This window comes from Apiospora phragmitis (genome assembly GCF_038363925.1).
Source record: "Apiospora phragmitis strain CBS 135458 chromosome Unknown utg000011l:1.0-3236445.0:1.0-3240683.0, whole genome shotgun sequence".
Taxonomy (NCBI): domain Eukaryota; kingdom Fungi; phylum Ascomycota; class Sordariomycetes; order Amphisphaeriales; family Apiosporaceae; genus Apiospora; species Apiospora phragmitis.
This window is the reverse complement of record NW_027117411.1, coordinates 829,080-849,758: the sequence shown is the minus strand read 5'-3', so window position 1 is coordinate 849,758 and position 20,679 is coordinate 829,080. Positions and strand designations below refer to the sequence as shown.

At 51.3% G+C, this 20,679-nt stretch overlaps 4 protein-coding genes across 4 annotated transcripts; 2 read left to right on the top strand and 2 right to left on the bottom strand.

Moving 5' to 3' along the window:
• Positions 1-151: 151 nt before the first annotated feature.
• Positions 152-700, top strand: PG994_013085 (uncharacterized protein; the record flags this gene model as incomplete). The annotated part of the gene is made up of 1 exon (XM_066864494.1): positions 152-700. The coding sequence occupies one exon, from the start codon at positions 152-154 to the stop codon at positions 698-700; it is 549 nt and encodes a 182-aa protein (XP_066709455.1).
• A 2,815-nt stretch (positions 701-3,515) lies between these two features.
• PG994_013084 (Exo70 exocyst complex subunit) lies at positions 3,516-7,716 on the top strand (the record flags this gene model as incomplete). Its single annotated transcript, XM_066864493.1, has 7 exons — positions 3,516-3,825; positions 3,884-4,230; positions 4,281-4,405; positions 4,532-4,660; positions 4,718-5,138; positions 5,691-5,973; positions 6,044-7,716. The coding sequence occupies 7 exons, from the start codon at positions 3,516-3,518 to the stop codon at positions 7,714-7,716; spliced, it is 3,288 nt and encodes a 1,095-aa protein (XP_066709454.1).
• Positions 7,717-16,741: 9,025 nt separating this feature from the next.
• PG994_013083 (uncharacterized protein) lies at positions 16,742-17,875 on the bottom strand (the record flags this gene model as incomplete). Its single annotated transcript, XM_066864492.1, has 5 exons — positions 16,742-16,841; positions 16,944-17,297; positions 17,414-17,472; positions 17,557-17,795; positions 17,863-17,875. 5 exons carry the CDS (start codon positions 17,873-17,875, stop codon positions 16,742-16,744), a joined length of 765 nt encoding a protein of 254 aa, XP_066709453.1.
• Positions 17,876-19,032: 1,157 nt separating this feature from the next.
• On the bottom strand, positions 19,033-19,673 carry PG994_013082 (uncharacterized protein; the record flags this gene model as incomplete). Its single annotated transcript, XM_066864491.1, has 2 exons — positions 19,033-19,567; positions 19,621-19,673. The coding sequence occupies 2 exons, from the start codon at positions 19,671-19,673 to the stop codon at positions 19,033-19,035; spliced, it is 588 nt and encodes a 195-aa protein (XP_066709452.1).
• Between the last annotated feature and the right edge of the window lie 1,006 nt (positions 19,674-20,679).

Sequence of the window (20,679 nt, the reverse complement as noted above, 5' to 3'; positions counted from 1 at the left end):
CCGATACCACCTCGCGCCAGCGAACACTTTCAAATAAACACCACACTCTTGTAAGAGCCACAGACCTACCAGGGGGGCCTCTGGCTGATCACCGCCCCAATCATCAATCCCCCCAAGAGAAGAAGCAAAACAAGAGAGAGAACACAACAACATGGACATGCTATGGAGCGGCTTCCGGCGCTCCCCCAATAAGGGCGACATGGCGCTCTTCCGGCGGCTGTCGCCGCGGCTGTTGGAGCTGGCCCGGCGCATGTACGGCCAGGACCGGGTGGTCGGGATGCGGTTCGGGCGGGTCAAGGAGACGGCGTACATCCTGGTGCTTCTGATCAAGGAGCCGGCGGGCGCCGAGGGCCCCGCATCCGACGCCATCATGGAGCTCAACGCGCGCTTCTACGAGGTGCTCAAGGACGGCCAGGCGGGCGAGGCCGAGGCGATCGAGCAGTGCTACCGGCGCCGCCGCCGCTACCACCGCCACCGCCGGGCACTGATGGGAGAACAAGTAGCAGAGGAGGGAGGAAGGGAGAGGGGAGGGGAGGAAGATGAGTTTGAGGACGAAGGCGAATATCACGATCGCCAAGTAGAACAGCAACAGCGGGGGAAGAGCTTGGTGGAGCTGTTCGAAATCCAGGTTCACCACCCGATTAGTGGGAGGCTGCTGGTCGGTCCTGTTGAGAAGCAGAGACAATTTGCAAGGTCTTGAGAAGGGGGAGAATACTGAAAGAAGCAGGTACTGTTGGATCGAAGGAGAGGAAACCTGTACTATCAAAAAAATGGCAGTGGCTAATGAACATCAACTCGCCAAGATACATACGGCATGGTGGATATGCAGAACAATACCAGCAAAACATATAGGCTCGACCAATACCTAACACATTTTCTATATTAGTCGTCTGCTCTTAAGAATTATGGCAGTCACTCTATTCAAGTCCACGCTATTCGAGTTGCCCATCTCCAATTGTCTTTCCTTAGGTGTTAGTCACGCTGGCGAGATTATAGGGGGCTGTGACACCGGCAGAGTCGATGCGATAAGGATCGCGAATTACTTACAAATGTCTAGTCATGAATTGCCTATGTACCTAGTCTCGGCTGTTGACACGTACCATGTCCATCAAGCAGCGGAGCCCAAGTAGAAAATCGGAGTCGCATTCCCAAGGGCGTTCTGCCGAATATCCATGTAGGCTAGAGACATGTGAAAGCGGCATGACTTTCAACTGGACTGGACTGGACTCTGCGGCCGACTTCGCAAGCTTGCACTATTCGGAACCCACGCCCAAGACACCGAAATATGTAGCACATGAACCGTACGCAGTACGCACAGAGAGGAAAGGCAGAACGCCCTCGCCGATTTGATAGTGCATCGCCACGTATGGGTTCAGGAGAGGCCAAGGCTTGCCAGTCACGCGCTTTCGGGGGGGCGACCCTGATACATTGATGGCTGTGCATGCAGCGTCATCTCGATTCGATAACAATGAGCATGAAGGGTTCTTGAAGAATTGAAAGAAAACCACTGGACCTCTCAAGGAATGTAACTACCACGTGAGCAGTCGCTGCATTGATGCGGTCTCGTACCTCTGACCTGCATCATCTAGAGACCAATGACGAGACAATACATGCCTTGGTTGGCTGTTACTACTACATCCGGAATCTGTCAAGGTCAAGCCCAAAACGACCTCCAAGGTCGCTGTTGGGGGCCGAGAGGTAGGGATGTCCATTGTGGGTGGTTTTCCTAAGTAGGGAGGTGTGATATGGCCAGCCCCCTTTGACGGCCTCTTGCTCTGCTAACAAACCAACACGGAACCAAGTTTTGGTTATCGTTATTGAATGGGACAAGTTAGCCGGCAACTTAGAAACCACTCAGGACCAAGCTCTGGAGCCGATATGATACAGCCCAAGCTATGTAGGGAGGCTCTATGGCCAGCCATTGGCGACAGTGTGTAAAGGGGTAAAAGAAAATGAAACACCCGGGATCACTTATGGGCCATAAAAATCGTGAGGCAGCCCTAACACCATGCAGGCAACCTTTTTAGGATCCCGTTCGCCCGTCGTATCTGCTGTTGAAGCATTATTCTCAATATCGAGTTCGTCTGACTGAGCAGGCATGGTGGTATCTTGGAGTGATACAAAGTTGGGTTGCAGTGTGCTTCGAGCACATAATCGTATATTTGACATATCACCCGCCGTGTCGGCGAGTGGGTGTGCAGGCAGTATCACGCTCGTGTGACCACAGACTTGAATCCGCTTCTGGCCCGTAAAGCTACGTTGCCACGATCAAGAACCAATACAAGGCTGTCAGGATAGGCCGCAGCGTCGTTGAGTTGTCATGCCGGAGTAGATGCGTTCTCCAGCCCTAAAATTCCTCGCCTTCTTATTATTAGTATTCTGATACAGAAGCTCGGGGTATGAGCTTGCCCGCATTACCTGCAAGACAGCTGCTCCACTGCCGGAGACATTCGAAAAGGCGCGCCCCAGAGGCGTCTAAGTGATTACTTGGCTTGCATTTGTTGAAGAATGCGTGTGCTAATGCACAAGAGGACGGCATGTTGGAATCGTGACCAATCATCTTTGATACCCTGGCCTTCTCACATCCTGACCTACAATACATCCCACCCTCATTGGCTCTATGCCTCAACAAGGTATGAAGCCCGATGAGTCCTACATATTATGTAGACTGATGGACGGCTTGCACACGAAGCGGTCAGAGATAGTTGGTCCACTAGGCCCTTCTACTAGTATGCATCCGGCTAAAGGTCCTGAACGTTGTCACGCTTTCCAATCCCATTGAGGTACTCGGATGCGATGAGTTAACGCAGCCGAACTTCGGGATGCCGACTTAGTGCTGACCCCCTTGACTCCCTAGCCCCATCATTGGACATGTTGAGTAAGTTTCACCACCCTAGTCTGTATCTCGGAGGGACTGAGCTTGGCATTGCAGTTCCACACTCTCCGTGTGACTAGTTCTCCGATGTCATGAATGATAATTCAGGTCCTCTTGTGCTGGCCGTGTCTCCCGATATTGAGGATACGCGATAATGACAACAGCCAGTTGGTGAGCAAGGTCTCCGCCACACTAACAAGGGCTCCTGTTCTGCTAAGCGAATCATGTCACTCATGTCGAGATTCCACTGGGGGACATGTAGATGTAACCTGGGGCATAGACTCTCTTTACTCCCGAGGCCAGGAGTAAATCAAACTACCACCCCGCAGAGTAGATAGTCTTAATGAAGCGGATGTTGGCCGATGATAAGGCTTCAGTAATGGGTCATTTGGCACCCATACCAAGGGGCCCCTCTCCTCATGGGCAGAAATTAACAGGGGAGCGGCAGATTCTCCAGCTGTCGAATAGAGCCGTTGACGCTGTCTCGCATTCTAACACTCCATTGTACGAAGTTGATAAGCTGAAACCCATACCTGTTGGAACCAAGTCTCCGTATAAGTACCGGTCGATCGCCTCATGGTCAACCAGCACTCTAGGAAAGACCACAAAAATAAGCCAAGTCAAGCCCAACAGACCAGACATGAATAGCAGTCAGGACTCGGCTGTTCTTTATCGGGATTTGAACGCCCAGTTCTTATCCCTTGCTAGAGGGAGGGGGCTTTTTCTTGAGTTGAAGAACGGTGTTTCTGTCATCGATGCCTCAGGCGGTGCTGCTGTTGCTTGCATAGGCCATGGCGACGAAAGGGTCCGAGACGCTATTGTGGAACAGCTGAACAAGGTGGCATATTGCTCTACCCTGTTCTACACGGCTGATGTGTGCGAAAAACTATGCCAAGAGCTCGTCGGTTCTACCAACGGACACATGTCTCGCGCATATATCGTAAGCTCCGGTAAGTTCTATGTCGGTATAATTGACTGAACCCAAGCCACTGACGTTACCCCTAAAAGGTTCCGAGGCCATGGAGGCAGCCATGAAGCTAGCTCGGCAGTACTTCTTCGAGAAAACCCACCCTGAGCCCCAAAGAGCAAAGTTTATTGCGCGAAACCACTCCTATCATGGCACGACACTCGGTTCCCTATCAATGGGAGGCCATGTTAGCCGACGAGCCAAGTTCGAGCCGATGTTGCTGAGCAATATCTTCAAAGTCTCGCGCTGCTTTGCGTACAGGGATCAGGGACACAGAGAGGCTGACCAGTCTTATGTGGCAAGACTTGCAGATGAGCTTGATGAAGAGTTCCATAGGCTTGGCCCAGATACCGTTTGCGCGTTTGTGGCTGAGCCCGTGGTGGGTGCGGTAAGTCAGGACTCCCGGCCCGCGGTAACAATGACTAAAGAAGCTCGCAGGCCCTGGGCTGTGTACCAGCCGTCCAAGGATATTTCAAGGCCATGAGAGCCGTCTGTGACAAGTATGGCGCGTTGCTGATTCTAGACGAGGTGATGTGCGGGATGGGCCGTACCGGGACTTTGCAGTGAGTGCACCCCAGGGGGCGAAACCCCCGCTCCCCGATGGCTGCCGAGGTACGAGTGCAGATCATGGGTTGCCGTGAGAAACACATGCCAAGAGAGCACAGCAATTGACATAAATATCTCCGCAGTGCCTGGGAACAGGAAGACGTTGTGCCGGACATCCAAACCCTCGGAAAGTGCCTTGGGGGTGGGTACCAGCCGATAGCTGGTGTTTTGGTGTCATGCAACGTCGTTGATGTCCTGATGAGGGGCAGTGGGTAAGTCAGAACTCATGAACTTTGTGGTTCGAGTACTGATTAGTCTTGTTTCCACAGCTCTTTCGCACATGGCCACACATATCAAGGACACCCGATAGCTTGTGCGGCCGCGCTTGAAGTACAGAAAATCGTCCGAGACGAACAGCTGCTCAATAATGTCCGCAGCATGGGCGAGCTCATGTCTATTAGATTAGCGGAAGCGCTTCAAGACCATCCCAATGTCGGGGCTATTCGAGGACGCGGGCTCTTTTGGGGCATCGAGTTCGTCGCAAACAAAGCCACCAAGGAGCCATTTCCTGCCGCTGCAAATGTGGCCATGGGCTTGGCTGCAATAGGCCTGACCAAGCCTTACAAGATTGCCATATATCCGGGCACCGGAACTGTTGACGGCGTCAATGGAGATCATGTGATCCTTTCGCCATCCTACAACATCACCGCGGCCGAAGTTGAGAACATTGTAACGATCATGCGGCGACTTGTTGATGACTTCTTCAGCGGCAAGGCGAAGGCAGCCCTATGAGAGCGGAATTGTCGACGTCCATGGAAGTTGCCTCTGGGGTTATACGGGTACTGGGGAATAACCCTTTGCACAGAATCATCTAACCTTCCCATTATACCTCAACTTAACGTTTGTAGATTCTGAATCTGAACTCCACGATCATGAGCACATAAGGTCATAAAGTTGCCAGACCAACGAATATGACCTATTGTACTGTTCAAGTAGCCAAAGAAAAAGAAAAAGCGTATAAGTGATTGCCTCTTTGAATCGTGCCGTAAAAAAAAAGGAAATAGTCGACTATGTAGGTAATCTGTATCCCATGGAGCATGTAGAAGAGCAATCAACATGTGACAGCGCAGTTTAGAGGGGTTTCGGGCTCCTCAGGCGTCAGGCAGGAAAATTGGTGGGGCACGATCTGTCATTCCGGGGGTGGGCTGGTAGTGGATCACGTAACAACACCTTCCCCATAACACCTCCTTCTTGGTCAACAGTTGACCAGAACCTACAGAATCATTCGAGCAAATAGCAAAGACAATCGACCAACTCCCACCTCTCCGCAGCATCGCCGATCCGATCAACCGCTCTCGCCGATCCGCCGATACGATGGCGGTCGGGCTGGCCAACAGTCGTCATGGCGCCGATGAGGAAGCCCGCGCCGAAGTCGATGTCTTGAACTCGCGACTGGAGAAGACGGCCCAGCTGACCAAGAAGATCCAAGCATGCCTCGGCCGCCTCGAAGCCACGGGAAAGAGTGTACGCGATGTATCTGGTCCGCTCAACGGCGAAACGAAGAAACTACAGGTTCTGGGCAACAGTGAGTGGTAGATTTGGCCGGTCCCGGCCACAAGGGGTCGCCGCATCACCAATTGACGAAACAACTGCAGATATCGAGGGCGTCATCTCCGCCATCGAGCGACTCCGACAACCCGCCGATTCCAAGAATGACGAAGAGCAAATCATCCGCCAAGGCCCCGATAAAGCCGGGCTGTCGAATTACCTCAATTCCATACAGCGATTGAGCAAGGCTCTTGCTGAGATGCAAACGTCCAACCTGCGAGCAAATCAACAAACCATGGCTGATCTGCAACGGTTGATCAAGAATGGAAACGGACAGCTAGAAAACTTCTTCGATAAACTCCTTCGGGACGAGACACCACGATCACTTGAGCCTCTGCATTACATCACCAAAAACCAACCGTTCCCCATTATATCGCAAGACAAAATCTCGCGCCTAAGTCTTGTCAACTCATACGTCGCCCGCAACGCCACGTCCGAAAACCCCTTGGTGAAGATATATGCAGAAATCCGGGGCCAGTATCTACAGCAGACCTTGGTCAACTTGGCCTATGCCAGTGTGAATACGGCCAAGAAGAAGAGCGAGGCCATCTACCGATCCGGTACTAATGGCATCGGCATGTATGCACAGGCTCTAGAGGAAATGATTGGCGCCGAGTATGAGAATATATGCAGCATCTTCCTACGACAAGATTGGGGTGCCGTTCTGCAGTTGTCCAGCCAGATTCCGCTGTCGGAGCTTGCCCGCACCCTCCGTGAGCTGAATAACCATATCAAAGTGCACATGAGTACAGACTGTTATCTTGCGTACGAGGTTACCGAGATCATGTCAAATCTGGCTTCCAGAATTGAAGAGCGTACCGGAGAGCTTAAAGGGACTTTGGCGGCCGCACTGAAGCCTGTTCGTGAGACGGCCAAACTGTCGCTTGCAGAGCTCCTAGACGACACAAAACGCAAGGTTGGGGCCCTACAAATTCTACCCTCGGATGGTGCACCAGTACCCGTTGTTTCGGAAACGATGCAACGCTTGCAGGCCATGGTGGAGTTCCTGCGGCCCATATCCAGCCTTATGATCTCGTTAGGTGACGGCGGCTGGAAGTCCATGGCTACGGCGAACCGTAGCATGGACGCTGTGCCGAGTCTCGCATCGTTCGATATCACCGCCAATGGAAATGAGATCTTCGCGCACTACTGCACCGACACAATCGATGTACTGTTGTCAGCCCTGGAGCAAAAAACCAGGATGTTGCTCAAAGGCAAGTCGGTCATGGGCGTTTTTATCGCAAATTGCGCCACCATTGTCGAACGAATGATTCAGGAATCTGGACTAGCCCCATTGCTGGAAGGCAGACTCGGTGTGTTGGATACTTGGCGTAAGAAGGCTACGGCCTTGTACACCGATAATTGCAAAGAGCTGTCTTTGCATCTGTTTGACGTTATTCACACAAACAAGACACAAAGGCCCCCATCCGGTACATCAGAATCCACGGCGATCCTCAAGGGGCTCAGTAGCAAGGATAAAGACGCCATCAAGAGTAAATTCACGGCCTTCAACACGGGCTTCGACGATATGGTGGCCAGGCACAAGCAATACAGCATGGAACGCGAAGTCCGCCAGATGTTTGCCAAGGATGTGCAGCAGATGCTCGAACCTCTGTATAACCGTTTCTGGGATCGCTACCACGAGATTGACAAGGGCAAGGGCAAGTACGTCAAGTATGATAGGTCCTCCATTGCCGCGGTGTTCCTCACCCTGTACTAAGCCAAGCCGAGCCCTGGACTCGCGTGGCACGACTAGCCTTGATGGTATTAATACCGTGTGTCTTCGCCCATCATATCATACTTGTTGATCCTGGTGATCACATATGGCTTGGCGGCCGGCAAATGGCAGGTGGCGAGGGCTACATACTCAACCTCGGAAGATGACGATAATTCCGGTGCAGATGAATAAGATAGCGGTGTAAGATTAAAGCTCTAATAGGCCATTGACCATGTATTGGTGAGCAGCATCAACCGAACGATGATGGGACGAGAGAAAGGTGGTAGATGGATTATTTGTAAGCAAGATACCCTTATGGGCAGGTTCAGGCGTTACGGGATATTGAGGACTGGTTTCATGCACATTGCCTATGCTCATGCCGGCCCCTATAGCAAATCCTCAAAATATAATTTAATCACTAGATTCGATTCGAGCAAGTTGCCTGACCAAACTACCTACAGCCCCCCTTGGATGGAAGTATTCCCCCACGTGGTCTAAGTTGAAGCTTTCAGCAGTCCAACTTGGACTATTGCTGCAAGCAGGTGAGGTCTCCCTCTTGGCTTCTCCACAGTCCTACCAAATCTAGAGACGTGCATTATATTCATGGGCTTCGCTGTTAGTCTGCGAGGGTCTGGTCTATCCCATGTTGTAGCCTATCATTTCCCATTAACTTCTGGGCTGAACTCAAGGTGGATGAATGAGGTGAAGAAAACTCTGCCCCGCGCCCGGAAGCTGTGGCACGCTCTGTGGTTTTATCTGTCGACCTGCATTTGATATGCATGGATGAAGATGCGCCCCCATTCCCTAGAGTTAAGAACTCCATCTGACACTTCTCGTGCGGGCAGACTGGGACGGCGGCAATGGTTTACCGAAGCTGCCATGCATAATTGGCCGGTATGTGACCGCTTGAAAATATCCTGCTCGGCTGTTCATCTAGGTAAATGAGATGCCAGTGTCAGTCCACCAGCCTTCGTCGCTGCTGCTGAATTAACCCCAAGAGCCTCACTGATACAGGGGTGGTACCCTCGGGCAGGACCCACCAAACATCGACTGCATGTGTGATTTCTAATGTCAGGTTCTTAGCAATCATCTTTGAGGTAGGTACTGTAGTCCGTAAAGGGGAAATTAGGCAACCCAAAAGGGGCAGATGCGTTAGGGGGGTTACCATATTGAGGCGTGAGCTTGTCTTCTATTGCTTTGCTTTGGAAGATGGCTAACGTCTTCTGCAGGAGGACGACGAACCACCAAGTATGCGTATGCTGTATGGGTGATCCTTTGGGCTAAGCGAGTGCACAGGAATGCCCTGCAACCCCCTTCTGGCCTTGCTTACCAGCCAGGCTGCCTAATCTACTACCGAGCAGCAGCAGCAACAGCAGCAAGTTGTGACGAGTCATCTCGTCAAGCCGTTGGTTGTTGGTCGTTGATATAAATCAATGATGAGTAAAAGTCCCCGAAATGTAACAATGACAAGGATGGGGAAAATATGGAAAGATATCAGAAATACCACCACCCGCCTACTCCGTACTTCTCAATACTACCTAAATAACCCCCACTGATACACAAGGCCGAAGGGAAACCCGGTGTCTAACCACATATGAAAGGACTTGATAGGTTCCAAGGGGACTGACGTGATCTTAGGTAATTGCTTACCCTTGTACACTACGACGGTGGCACTCTGCACAGCACAGACTGCTAATCCCTAACCACTGTCAGCCCGCATTGCAGTATCACAGTAGACCTACATTACAGCAGACCCCCAACTTATATGAGTACTCTGCAGCTTTTCAAGCTATTAGGTGATGCAGTGGCATAACCCTATTTGGGGCTGGCATGCCCTTTCCAGTTCATACACACACGCACGCGGACGGAGGGCCAGGAACGCTGTCTGTCCCACAAGATGGTAGCTCTCACTCAGGGGCATAGGCTAGGAATGATGTTTTATTAGCATGGGATAGTCGTATATGATTCGTTATCGTTTTCCTTCGGTGCAAGTACGAGAAAGAAGTACATCAAACCGCCCGGGTAAGAGGACCGCAACAGAACCCATGGCGATAACGAGCAGAAAACTAATTATGGTGCAATTGTGGGCTGACTGCCGTCTTGTCCATATTATTTGTATATCCCCTTACTTTGCTTACTGGCATGCGTTGCATGGCGATTATGTAGGCAGTGAGAAGTTCGCCTATGCTGACTTCAATTGGCCGGCTGCATACTTAGGTAGGCAACACAAAGACTGATAAGAGGCTGGCTGATGAGGCCACGCACGCCCGAGAAGCAGGCAGGCAGGCTGACACGTCGACCGCCGCTCTAGAGACGCCCGGAGATGATGCGGGAAATAAACTATATACCGGCCGCATCGGCTACAAGGCAGGAAGATATAGGAGTGGTGCTTGTGTGTCTGCGTACCAATGAGACTTTATTCGTATCAGTCATTGGCTGGCGTGTCCAGACTTCCGTTTTTCTCGTTCCAGGGCTTGGCGCCGAAGATTGAAATGATGGGCAGTGCATGCTCGCGCATCAATATCCTCGTATCTACTACATATCGTAAATCTCTACCTGGTCTTGGAGTGAGTGCAAGGATTGTCATGGACGTCAGTAATATAAGGCAATATGGTCCGAGGGATTGGATTATTGACCCAAACTAGACTCATCCATGGCCGAAATGCAACCCGACCCCGAGGAGAGGAGAGCTCGACGGAGGTGGCACAGGCTAAATGGTGATTGGCTACCCAGCATCTAACCTACATCGACCATCATACAGGCATACTAGTTGATGATGCCGGGCAAGGATCGCGTGCTAAGACAGGCATATGTGTGCGTATAGCGCATGAACGCATCTTGGGTTCTATGACGATGCCCCAAGCTGACCGCAACCAATTACCTTCGGGTTTACACCACAGGCCTAACGCACAGCACGGGGAGAATCGATTACGAACAGGATTTGATATACATCTCAGGCTATAGATTCAGTAAATAGCCAAACGAGGTGGCCAATCCAGACGGCAGTAGGCCGGCTGTGCCCCCGCGAGGTCCAAGCGAGAAGGGAGAACATTTGTCTCGATAAACCATCATCACCTGGTCCAGCCATTTCCAACTTGACCTCCGCCTGCCTCCAAAGAGGCTAACTAGGTAAGCAGGAAACCAGTGGCATCGAAGTGCGAAGGGGGCCATGTGCCCGCAGGAAAGTGGGGGTCACGTAGGTAGCGAAGGTGAAGAGGATTGGAAAAGAAGAAATAAACTCCCAAAGCGCCATCCATATTCCTTGCTGGTATCAAAATGCTGTTCCTGACGCTGATCCTCCCCAAAACGATAGAACTCCGAACTTCCCAGCCCAACTCCCACGAGTTGTCCATGCCAGTGCAGCGAGCGTAAATTCATGATTCGCATATCTATAGCGATGAGTACAAGACGGTGTTATAAGTACATGAAGATTTGCAGGGGGGGTATCTTTTGAGTGATGTGATGAGGAGTCAGCCCTTGGTGCAAGGGTGACGAAAAGAAAGAAAGAAAGTGCCTTGTACATCTGGGGGATTCAGCCTGTGTCATGCCAACTGCGTTTTATCTGTCCGGGCGCCCTACAAGTCCACAGAGCGCGGGGGGCGCACACGTGTATCGGGCAACGCTGTCAGCCTCGCATTGTGGGGCCTTGCAGGTAAAAGAAGGATCCGGACCCAACGCCCAAGACGGGCGAGAGGAAGAGGAGGAGAGCACCACGTAGGCCTCCGGCGCCAAATAAGAAGCAAAGAGGGACTTGAGCCACGCGGCTGTGTGAATGGGGTTCAAGCCATCCGGCTCCTTGAAGATAGTGATGAGCAGGGTGGCGTCGACAGTGATGAGTGGTAATGTCGAGGCGCCATGTGTGGTGAGGTTCTAGAGCTGCCTCGTGGCTTGGAGGTGGTTCAGGTAGGATATTGGCGTGCTCTAGTTGGGGCACCGGTGGCAGGCAGAGCTTGCACCGCAATAGTCGTGCGTGCCAAAGTCGACGGCTTTGCAACAGAAGGTGCAGCAGTTGTTAACCAGGGGCTGGTGCTCTTTGACGGCCATCTTTTCGATGCTGTTGTTGCTTTTGTATGTATACGTGTAAGTGGTATACTTCTTGTGTATAAGTGTTGGGAGAGTTATTGTGGGGCAAGTGTAGAGATGCCGAGAATAATCTTGGGGGGTGAGTCCAGGTAGATAGAAAGTATCCAATGTGTATTTGGGTTTGCTGGGGCTTGTATGTAGATAGCGAAGCTGTACGCTGGAGACACTGTAGATGCTGTTTGGAATTCGGCGGGATTGGAATGAAGTGAAGGGGGATATCCGAGGTTTAAATAAGAATCGAGGGTATGCTGAGCTGTCAGTGTTGCTTGAAGGCGTGACGATCCCCTCCTGGGAAAGCAAGACGCCCTTGGATGGGACCAACTTTATGTGTCGGAACCAGTTGCATGATGAATGGCCAATGGGAAGGGCCCGTGGGAAAGGGCGCCATGCCACGCCCGGTAGCCCCCCAGCCCGGGCCAGGGGGGTCGATGGAATTTTCAGAAAAACAACCCCCGCTGTAGATAAAATTGTCCTGAATAAAAATAAAGCAACAAAGATTATGTTGTGGCCCAATCCCCTCGATCAGATGCATCCAACAACTCCATGGATGAAAGCGGTGTGGAACCTATGGTCACGAGGATAGCGAGGTGAACGAAGCCGCCGCCAATCAACATGAACTCTGTAACCTGAGATCTGAGACTTGATGATCCGGATATTGGCTCTCTCGAGTGAGATCACTGGCCACTTTGCTGTGCTGGACAAGTAACGACATCAATATCACATACATTGATACCTACATTGATAAGGTTACATAGTTCTTTGCACATGTACCCAACCCTATCTAGCATGGATCCAGGTGGTTCGACGGTAGTGGACATTGATCTACCTGCAGAACTACCTGGGTGAGGAGACTTCTAGAGATATCCATCAATTGATTGCCTCGCTGGAGGGTCTTTCACGGTAATGAAACTGCTTGGCAATTGGCTCCTTCAAGAAAGCAACCTCGCGAGTCGTCGCCGGTTGTAACATATTGCGCGATGTACTTACTATCAAATACAAATATACATCTACACGTCAAATATAGGTAGTATCAACCTATGTATGTTGCACCAACATCAGGAGTACCACATACTGGTACGTCGTAGAATATGTAAACCTTAGAGTTAGGCTGAATGAATGCGGGGACTTGCAGTATCTGTCACGGCCTCCAAAGTCCCCTGTGCCTGTGACGCCAGACGCACCTTGATTGATGATTTGAGCCTCTCTGGCCTGGGCGACGCTACCCAAAACTCAAGGCGCCCACAAGGCCAAACCAAACCCCTCCCTCTGGCTGGGTCCTGGTTGCGCCAAGTGTGTGTTTCGGTAAGAGAGGGAGAGCTCTGAGCGCCAGTGCAAGCGGCAAGCAATGGGTGTGTGTGTGTGTTCCTGGAACTGGAGCGGCCAGTAGGTCTTGAGTCACATACAGGTCCCTTCGACGCGGCCAAACAACAGCAAGCAACAGCGACAACCGGATTTGTCGGCAAAGACTGTCGCCTGTCATGTGGACTGCTGTATGGCCTTTTCGAAAGCGGTGTGTCGTGCGAGCAACCAATTTCCATGTTACGAGGCAATTAGGCGCTTCTTACATGCTTGCGCGGGATTGATGAGTGATGATACATCGAAAAGCGCTGTCGAATCAACCCTCGACTGCCTGGATGCGCCGTATCGTTTCGGGGGGCCCACGTCCATGGTCAACAACACACGTGGGCAGAGGACGAACGATACATCAATGCCTCTTTCGGTACTTCGGCTAGAAGAACATTCGAATCTTCCACCATGCTTCTCTCGGGTGCATCGGCATTCTGCAACACCGCCTTGCTCGAGTGTGGTCTCATCCACCGGTGACCCTGCTTCAACGGTCTGGGGTATTTCTCAAAACGCAAGTTCTGCTGCTCATCAATGTAGTATGATTGGTCTATCCCATTGTCCAATCACCATTTGTGCTCCCTGACAGAGATCAACATGTCTCTGGGAAGCAAGGTTGACCCTGTCAGCAACACGAAAAGCATCAATTCTTGCCAACCCACCAGCCTAACCTCTAGGTTAAGAAGGGGGCTGCAACTACATAATGTTGCAGTTGGCAGTGAACGGACCTACAGTAAGGAAACAGCAACGGAAACGTAAAACATACGAGCCTTCAAGATCTCTCAAAGTGAGGCCATTTGGAATATTGCAATATTGCCAAGAGACGCACATTAATAAGACTGTGCGAAGGATATTGACATGGAGATGTAGTAGTACGATCAATGACACGGCGTTGCAGCAGAGTGCATTCATTGCATGCAGGTGTGATAGGTGCAGTGATGCAACATATCACAACACAAATCTCTTCTCTCGTCACAATCTGCCTAACCAAATCTCCCGAACCATATGGGGCTTCCTGCAGAGCGGCAGGGCCGAAGACAAGTTTTTCTTCTGTTTCCCCTCCCTCTCTTTAAGCCCGAATAATCAATCTTGTGCACCCAATCATTTGCTTAGTCGGCGAGTCGGGCATTACTTGGCGGTACAGAAAGCCAGAAGCTCCATTTCTCCCATGTAACTGAATACTCGATAGGTCTGTGCCTCTGCCAGCCCACATTGTGCCCCTGCCCTCACGATGCTCTCTCACCCTGGGCTGGAAAACGTCATAATATGTGGTGCGCCGACGGGGTCATCATTGGCTGGCTCAGCTATTTCTTTACCAAGGGTATGGTTCTCATATTTTGTTCCAGGGCATGGTACAATATTGCTAGTCATCACCAGCTTGTGATCAGCGACGAAAACTTGCTGCTTGCCAATACGGTCGATCACACAATTCGACATGAAACATACGGCAAAGGTTTATCGCAAGTGCGCCCTGCTGCTCATTGGCCAGAACGGAGTTCAAGCAGCACTGCATACACCCTGATGTACAAAATCTGCACGTCTTGTCGTGCTTCCTGTATGAAATTGCACGCACGCCGATCTCCTTGCATATGAGCATCTGGACGATGCAGGGCAAGCCTTGCCCAAGAGAGGATTAGTGTAATCTTCACCAACGATGCACTGGCACAAGCTGTTCATGCAGTGTCCATTCAGCGTGGAAAATTCAACAATCCACAAGTAACCACCGCAAAGAAGACAAGTACTTGAGAGATATGATCGATACCTACCCGGGGTAACACGGGACGGTCCAACTCCGCCTATCGTCCTAAGGTGGGCTCAGGGACCATGAATATATTGCCGTAAGCAGACTGGCAAGAAAGAAGTGTCGTCGGCCCCTTCGCAACCTTCCCGAGCAGCGTTCACCCTGGCCTCGCGCCCTGTTGATGCCTTCCCAGATTCGCCCGATGTTTCAAGCCAAGTGTAATAGTGGCGCAGCGTGTTCTTCGTGTCTTCTAGAGCCTGATACGGGCACCCACGTTGTAGTAGTAAGTCAAGAGGGACCTCCAAGACCTGTATGAATCTCAGGCGGGCCGCATCATTTGGGAAGTGTCGGCTCCATTCCTGACGATGCTTAATAGGTAGATAAAAACAAGCCACTGTACTAGTATTGTTTGGTGACTTGCCTACCTACCTACTTTAGAGCAAGACCAACGATTCTACAATAGGGTTCATCCGGAGATTTGACGGCGGAGAGACTACCCCCTTAGATCCCGCTGGGCTGTAACTGGCAGCTGCCATGCTCGAGCATGTTCAGGCATTTGAGCAGGCCTAAATTAGAAAGGGAAGAAAAAAGAAGTACAAAAACAAAAGAGACTAGGTACATGCTATTTAGTGTCGTCTGAATAGCATGTAAACCAGCCACGCTATTACCGTGGTTCGATCAGATGCATCTCGCGATGGACTACTACGTGCGAGTAGAAACTGCCCGAAAAGGCAGCTCAACCAGGGGGTAACCTACTTCCTAACATACACGACGATCCTCTGCGTGCACCTGCGGGGGCCCCGTATGATTGAGTCATTATGCATACCTACATATATGCGAACGTCTGCGCTGTCGTGTCGTGCTCTGATAGGGCAAGCTTGCTTGCAGCTATAGAGCCTTACTTAGTCGTGTCAAAAGCCGAGGTTCTCTCCTCCCCGCGCCCCATCTCCTTCCGAGATACGGTGATACTGTACTGCACACTGGTATCGCCCTCTGACCAGTGGCAAACACTAGTGGATATCAAAGCAGCAACTGTCTCGTATAGGAGCAAATCGATGCTGAAACAGGCTATAATGAAACATATCAGTTCAAGCACCATAAAACTCGCTCTGGCATGGAATTAAAAGCCAATGCCATCAAACACCGCTACGCTACTCCGTTGGGTCCGGCTTGGTGAAGTTGGGCCACGCGAGCTGCTCCCGGTTGGCGGGAGAGTGAATAGTCTGTAACGTATCCCGTGCTAGTGTCTGGCGTAAAGGGGACAAGGAAGGGACTTGCAACACCGGGCTGCTCCCAAGGACTTGCATGACCTTGGTAGTTGTTTAGCAAGGCATGAGGCTTTAAGTTATGTTCCTCTTCGTTAACTACGTCCCAGTACTCTTATTATTGACGATGATTGTCCGCTCTATCTCAAACTATCTTCGTCGATAAGACCGTCCACTTTCCCATGGAGAGCCATCGGCACTTGGTTATGGATCTTGTGTGAGATGTCGCATAGTCAGGTAATATATTCGAGGCGCGGTCCAGTTCCTCCCTGATAACCTACGATGCATTCATATCATTCCCTGTCTCGGCATAGCGCAAGAAGTACAGCCAAAACAACCTATCACCTTGGATATTATATATCGACCGGTCATAGCTTTGGAACTGTGTCGCTGTAGTGGCATTCCAAGTAGTAGATTGCGCCCTCTCCACAGAGAAGGCCGGTTTTCTATGGTTCTGTCCGCCTGCTAAACCTAGCTTGAGAAGGCATCTATTTCTCGTTCTCAAAGACCGAATACAGAGTGCCCACATGGGGTGTAAGCTCAACTGCGAACTCATCGCCCTCATGCAGGTAAGAGGGGGGCTTCTTTCCGAACCCTACACCGGCTGGCGTACCCGTGAGAATGACGGTACCCGGAAGCAACGTCGTACCTGGGACAGGAAACTGACGAGCTTCGAGCAGTTGAAAATTAAGTCACTGGGTAGACGCAGGAAGGTCAGCAAATCATGTGCTCCTTCACAAGCAAGTGCAACAGAGAAGTGAAGAGTGAAGGGGAGAAAAGAGAAAGAAAAAACATACCTTAGACCGGAGTTCTGCGTGACCTCGCCGTTCTTCAGGCCACGGATCGTGAAGGTGCTTGGATCTTTAACGACAGATGACGACACGATAACCGGTCCGAGAGGACACGAGCCATCGAAGCCTTTCGAGTAGCAAGCCTGCGACTGGGCCAGTTGTGACTTTCGGCTAGACACGTCGTTGGCCGCCGTGTAGCCGAGGACGTAGCTCAGTGCGTCGGCCTCGCTCACGTTCTTGCAAGTCTTTCCGATTACGATGACGAGCTCTGATTCGTAGTCGGCACAGTCATCGGCAAGCGTGTGCTTGGGGATCACAGTCGACACCGGCCAGGGGTCGGCAAGCGACGTGGCGGGTTTCCTAGAATAGAAGTTAGCAAAAGCTTCCTGTCAGGGAAAAACATGTGCTTTCCCCTGCAGGGTGGTGGAGGAAAGTCCGGGGGACGTGATCGGGGAATGTGGTAAGTTCTCCCTTACATGAACATCATTGGCACGTCTGGCAGCTGCATGTTTGCTTCCTTCGCATGGTTGACATACTGCATCGCGCAACACCCGTCAGTAATGGGTTCCCACAGGAAATCCTCCTTGAGGCTTCCGACCAAGGGGTGCGTCCGACTTACGTTTAGCCCTATGCAGCGAATGGAACCGACTTCCGACGCAGACAAGGGTGACAGGATGCGGGCAATGGTCTCGACCTTGTCGGTTAGAGACCCCGGGTTCAAGGCCGAATCACCGCTGAACACCTTGACCTGCACCTCCTCGCCGTTGCGCACAGCCTTGCCCACGTCGACGTTGCTGTCGACGGGCTGGCCGATCAGCACCTCTCCTTCCTTCCCCTTTGGGGCAAACCGAACGAGTCCTAGGCGGGGTTCATGAGTTGGATGCTCTCACTGGCAGGTAATAGACGGTGGGTAGGTCGGACTTACTTTCGAAGGACATTGTGTGTATGATCTCTCCTCTTGCTGGTTTGTCTAGGAAATGGCAAGTATTGTTTCTTTTCTTTTCTATATGTAGTGTCACTGGCGACGTTATGAACAACAGCACCTTCCGGTCAAAGTCCGAAGGGGGAGACAAGACGGACCGAGCCACGGCAAATGTCGGAGGTTTCTTTTGTGCCGGCCACTATCAAAGCCAGGCAGTTTCGTATTAGTGGAGAGGCTTCAGCGAAGAAATCCCAAACAGCCACAGGAACAACAAGAATAAGACTCCGCGATTGACCAAAAGTGGATGTACTTCTGGGACCAAAAGAAAGAGGTTCAATGGTTATGTCGTCGTCGGCTTGATCCCAAGTGAAGTGGGCCAAGACTGAACTACCCCGCACTATATGTTTGCTCTGCCGCATACTTTATATCCTCTTCCTTACCTGATTACTTTACACGCTGTAACACCGGCTCGGTCTTGAACAGACCGGACGTCCGATAAGATTGCAATGACTCCGGGTTTACTTGTCGCCCGTGCTGGATTCTGAGTAACTTGATCTGTAGTCATCCCCTCTGAAGTCGGGACGCACCCAGTGCCTCCATGATGCCTTACTCGGTCTGGCTACTTGTAGCACCTCCGCTTCGCAGCGCGAAACCTTCTCGATCAGTTTGAATATCGACTTGAGACCGGCTCCGTCGAATATGGCGCGAGAGAATTCTCAATAATCATTGACACCCCAGAGGATTACTAAAAGAGAAACATCCAACCCAACCTCCCTCACTCCCTCCAAATTGTAAGCTGTAAACTCTATTGGGCCGTATTGAGCCTGTGGTGTGTCAGGCAGTGACAATGGCTCAGTAAGTTTCACCCCGTATCGGCGCTTTCAGCAACCTGCCGCCATCCAAACAAGGAGATAAGAAATTCAGCATCTAAAGAATACCCCAAGTCTGCCCCGCTACAGCTTCGGGCCTATTTTCCTTCCCTCGGAGACTTCATTCTCTTCGACATGAAATTGAGCTTGCCTATTGCAAGACACCTACCATCCAGCTGGATAACAATGAGTGATTGCATTCAAAAGAGACCCGCTATCACGGCTTGGTCCTCTCCCACCTCCTGCCGGCTTTCTGGTTGCGCCGTGTGTCGACTGTTTATAAGGGCCGGCCTTATCTTTTCAACTACGACGACCCTGTATTTTCAGGTCCTTGTTCGAAATTCGAAATAGCCAAGGCAATCATCTGTAAGCGTCGCGCCTGGCGTTGCTCGATGTTGGAAGGACACATGCCACAGGGACTCAGGCTGCAGGCAAGTTCCTCGTGGGACTGCCGAACCTGGATGTAGCATCTGACGGACGGAGGGGCAGAGCTGGGCCTTCTTCTCTCGGCTCTGTCAGCCGGGCCTGGGAATTGGACACCGCCACCGTCGAAAAGAGCCTGAACCCCAACGTCCGAGTGAGCACGGGGGGCATTGCCATAGGCTGCGTATGCAGATGGCTGAGACATAGTCTGGTCGGGGGTATAGTCTTGTGACAGATGGACACAGGATGATGGCCCGCAAGGAAGAGTGCAAAAATGCTGCTGGTCGTTCTGCTCAAAGGCCTGAGAGTTTGTCAGGATGTTGCCGGCAAGCTCGCTGGCATAGGCATCCTCTGGGGTATCAGCATTGACACAAGCCGCCGTGGGCAACGACCAGTCCTCGCGTGTCTTAGACTGACTGATTTTGCGTTAGTGTCTGCGTTTCTCTCTTCCAGAACATGGAACACTCACCAAGACTGGTTGCTCTGGGGGTGCCGGCCCGATGACCAACCTCTTGCCTCCATGCCCGCGGTTGTATATCGAAAGCTGATAGTATCGAATAGTTATTCCAAGGAATTCGAAGAGAGCGGAGAAGAATCGTGGCATATACCTCACTACAGAGGCAACCAGATCTTGGCAAATCAGGGACTGACACAGAAATGGACTGAAAACATCTACGGAATCAATCCATATAACGAATGATCGAGTGACGCACTGTACTCAAACTGCAGAATGAACTTGGGGAGGCATACAGGACCAGGGGTATTGACCGAACAAAATGCAACACATTCCAGGAGGAATGCTTTAACGATTATGAGAAACCGATAGTTACCAAGTGAAGGGGAGAGAGAGCCATACAGGAAGAGCGATTCCTCAACACTCAAATCGCGTGGGCTTGCCATGACTATATAGTGATTTCGTGATATACTGTCTAGAGAAGATAGAGATATGCTTGCAGAAAGCCTGCTATAGACAGACTTCTGCTTGGCCTCTGATATCATGCGATTTCTCGAAAAGCAAAATGCATTGGGGACGTACCACTTGCATCGTGGTACCCTATGATTTTTCCACGCAGATACTGTTTGTAACTCGTCCAGGGGCTATTGCGGAAGGTATTGCATCAATTAAGATCTCAAAATACCTGCATGCCGAGCCAATCTTCCCGAGACATTCAGACTGCCGAGGTTTCTTTGTAATGGGTGAATCACTGCAATAGTCGAACGCTGACCCCAATATGCAAGGTACTGTGCAAGCGTTACACAGATAACCGGCTTCCGTGTAGATGGGTGCAGAGCAGCCTGCTTTGCGGCCTTACCGTTGGACTTTCTTCCGAATCGTTGCGCCTTATGTACACAGTAATGACTGGGAGAATAAGCCAAATGTTTCCAGGCAGAAGTGCTCGTATTGCTCCGGGGCGTTCTTGAAACCTCGGCAAGGCTTCACTCAGCTGTTGTGTTGCATGAGGATGCATGCAGTAAAGCGGATAATTTTTCACGAACGTGGCCCTTCCTCCCAATAGAAACTCAGTGA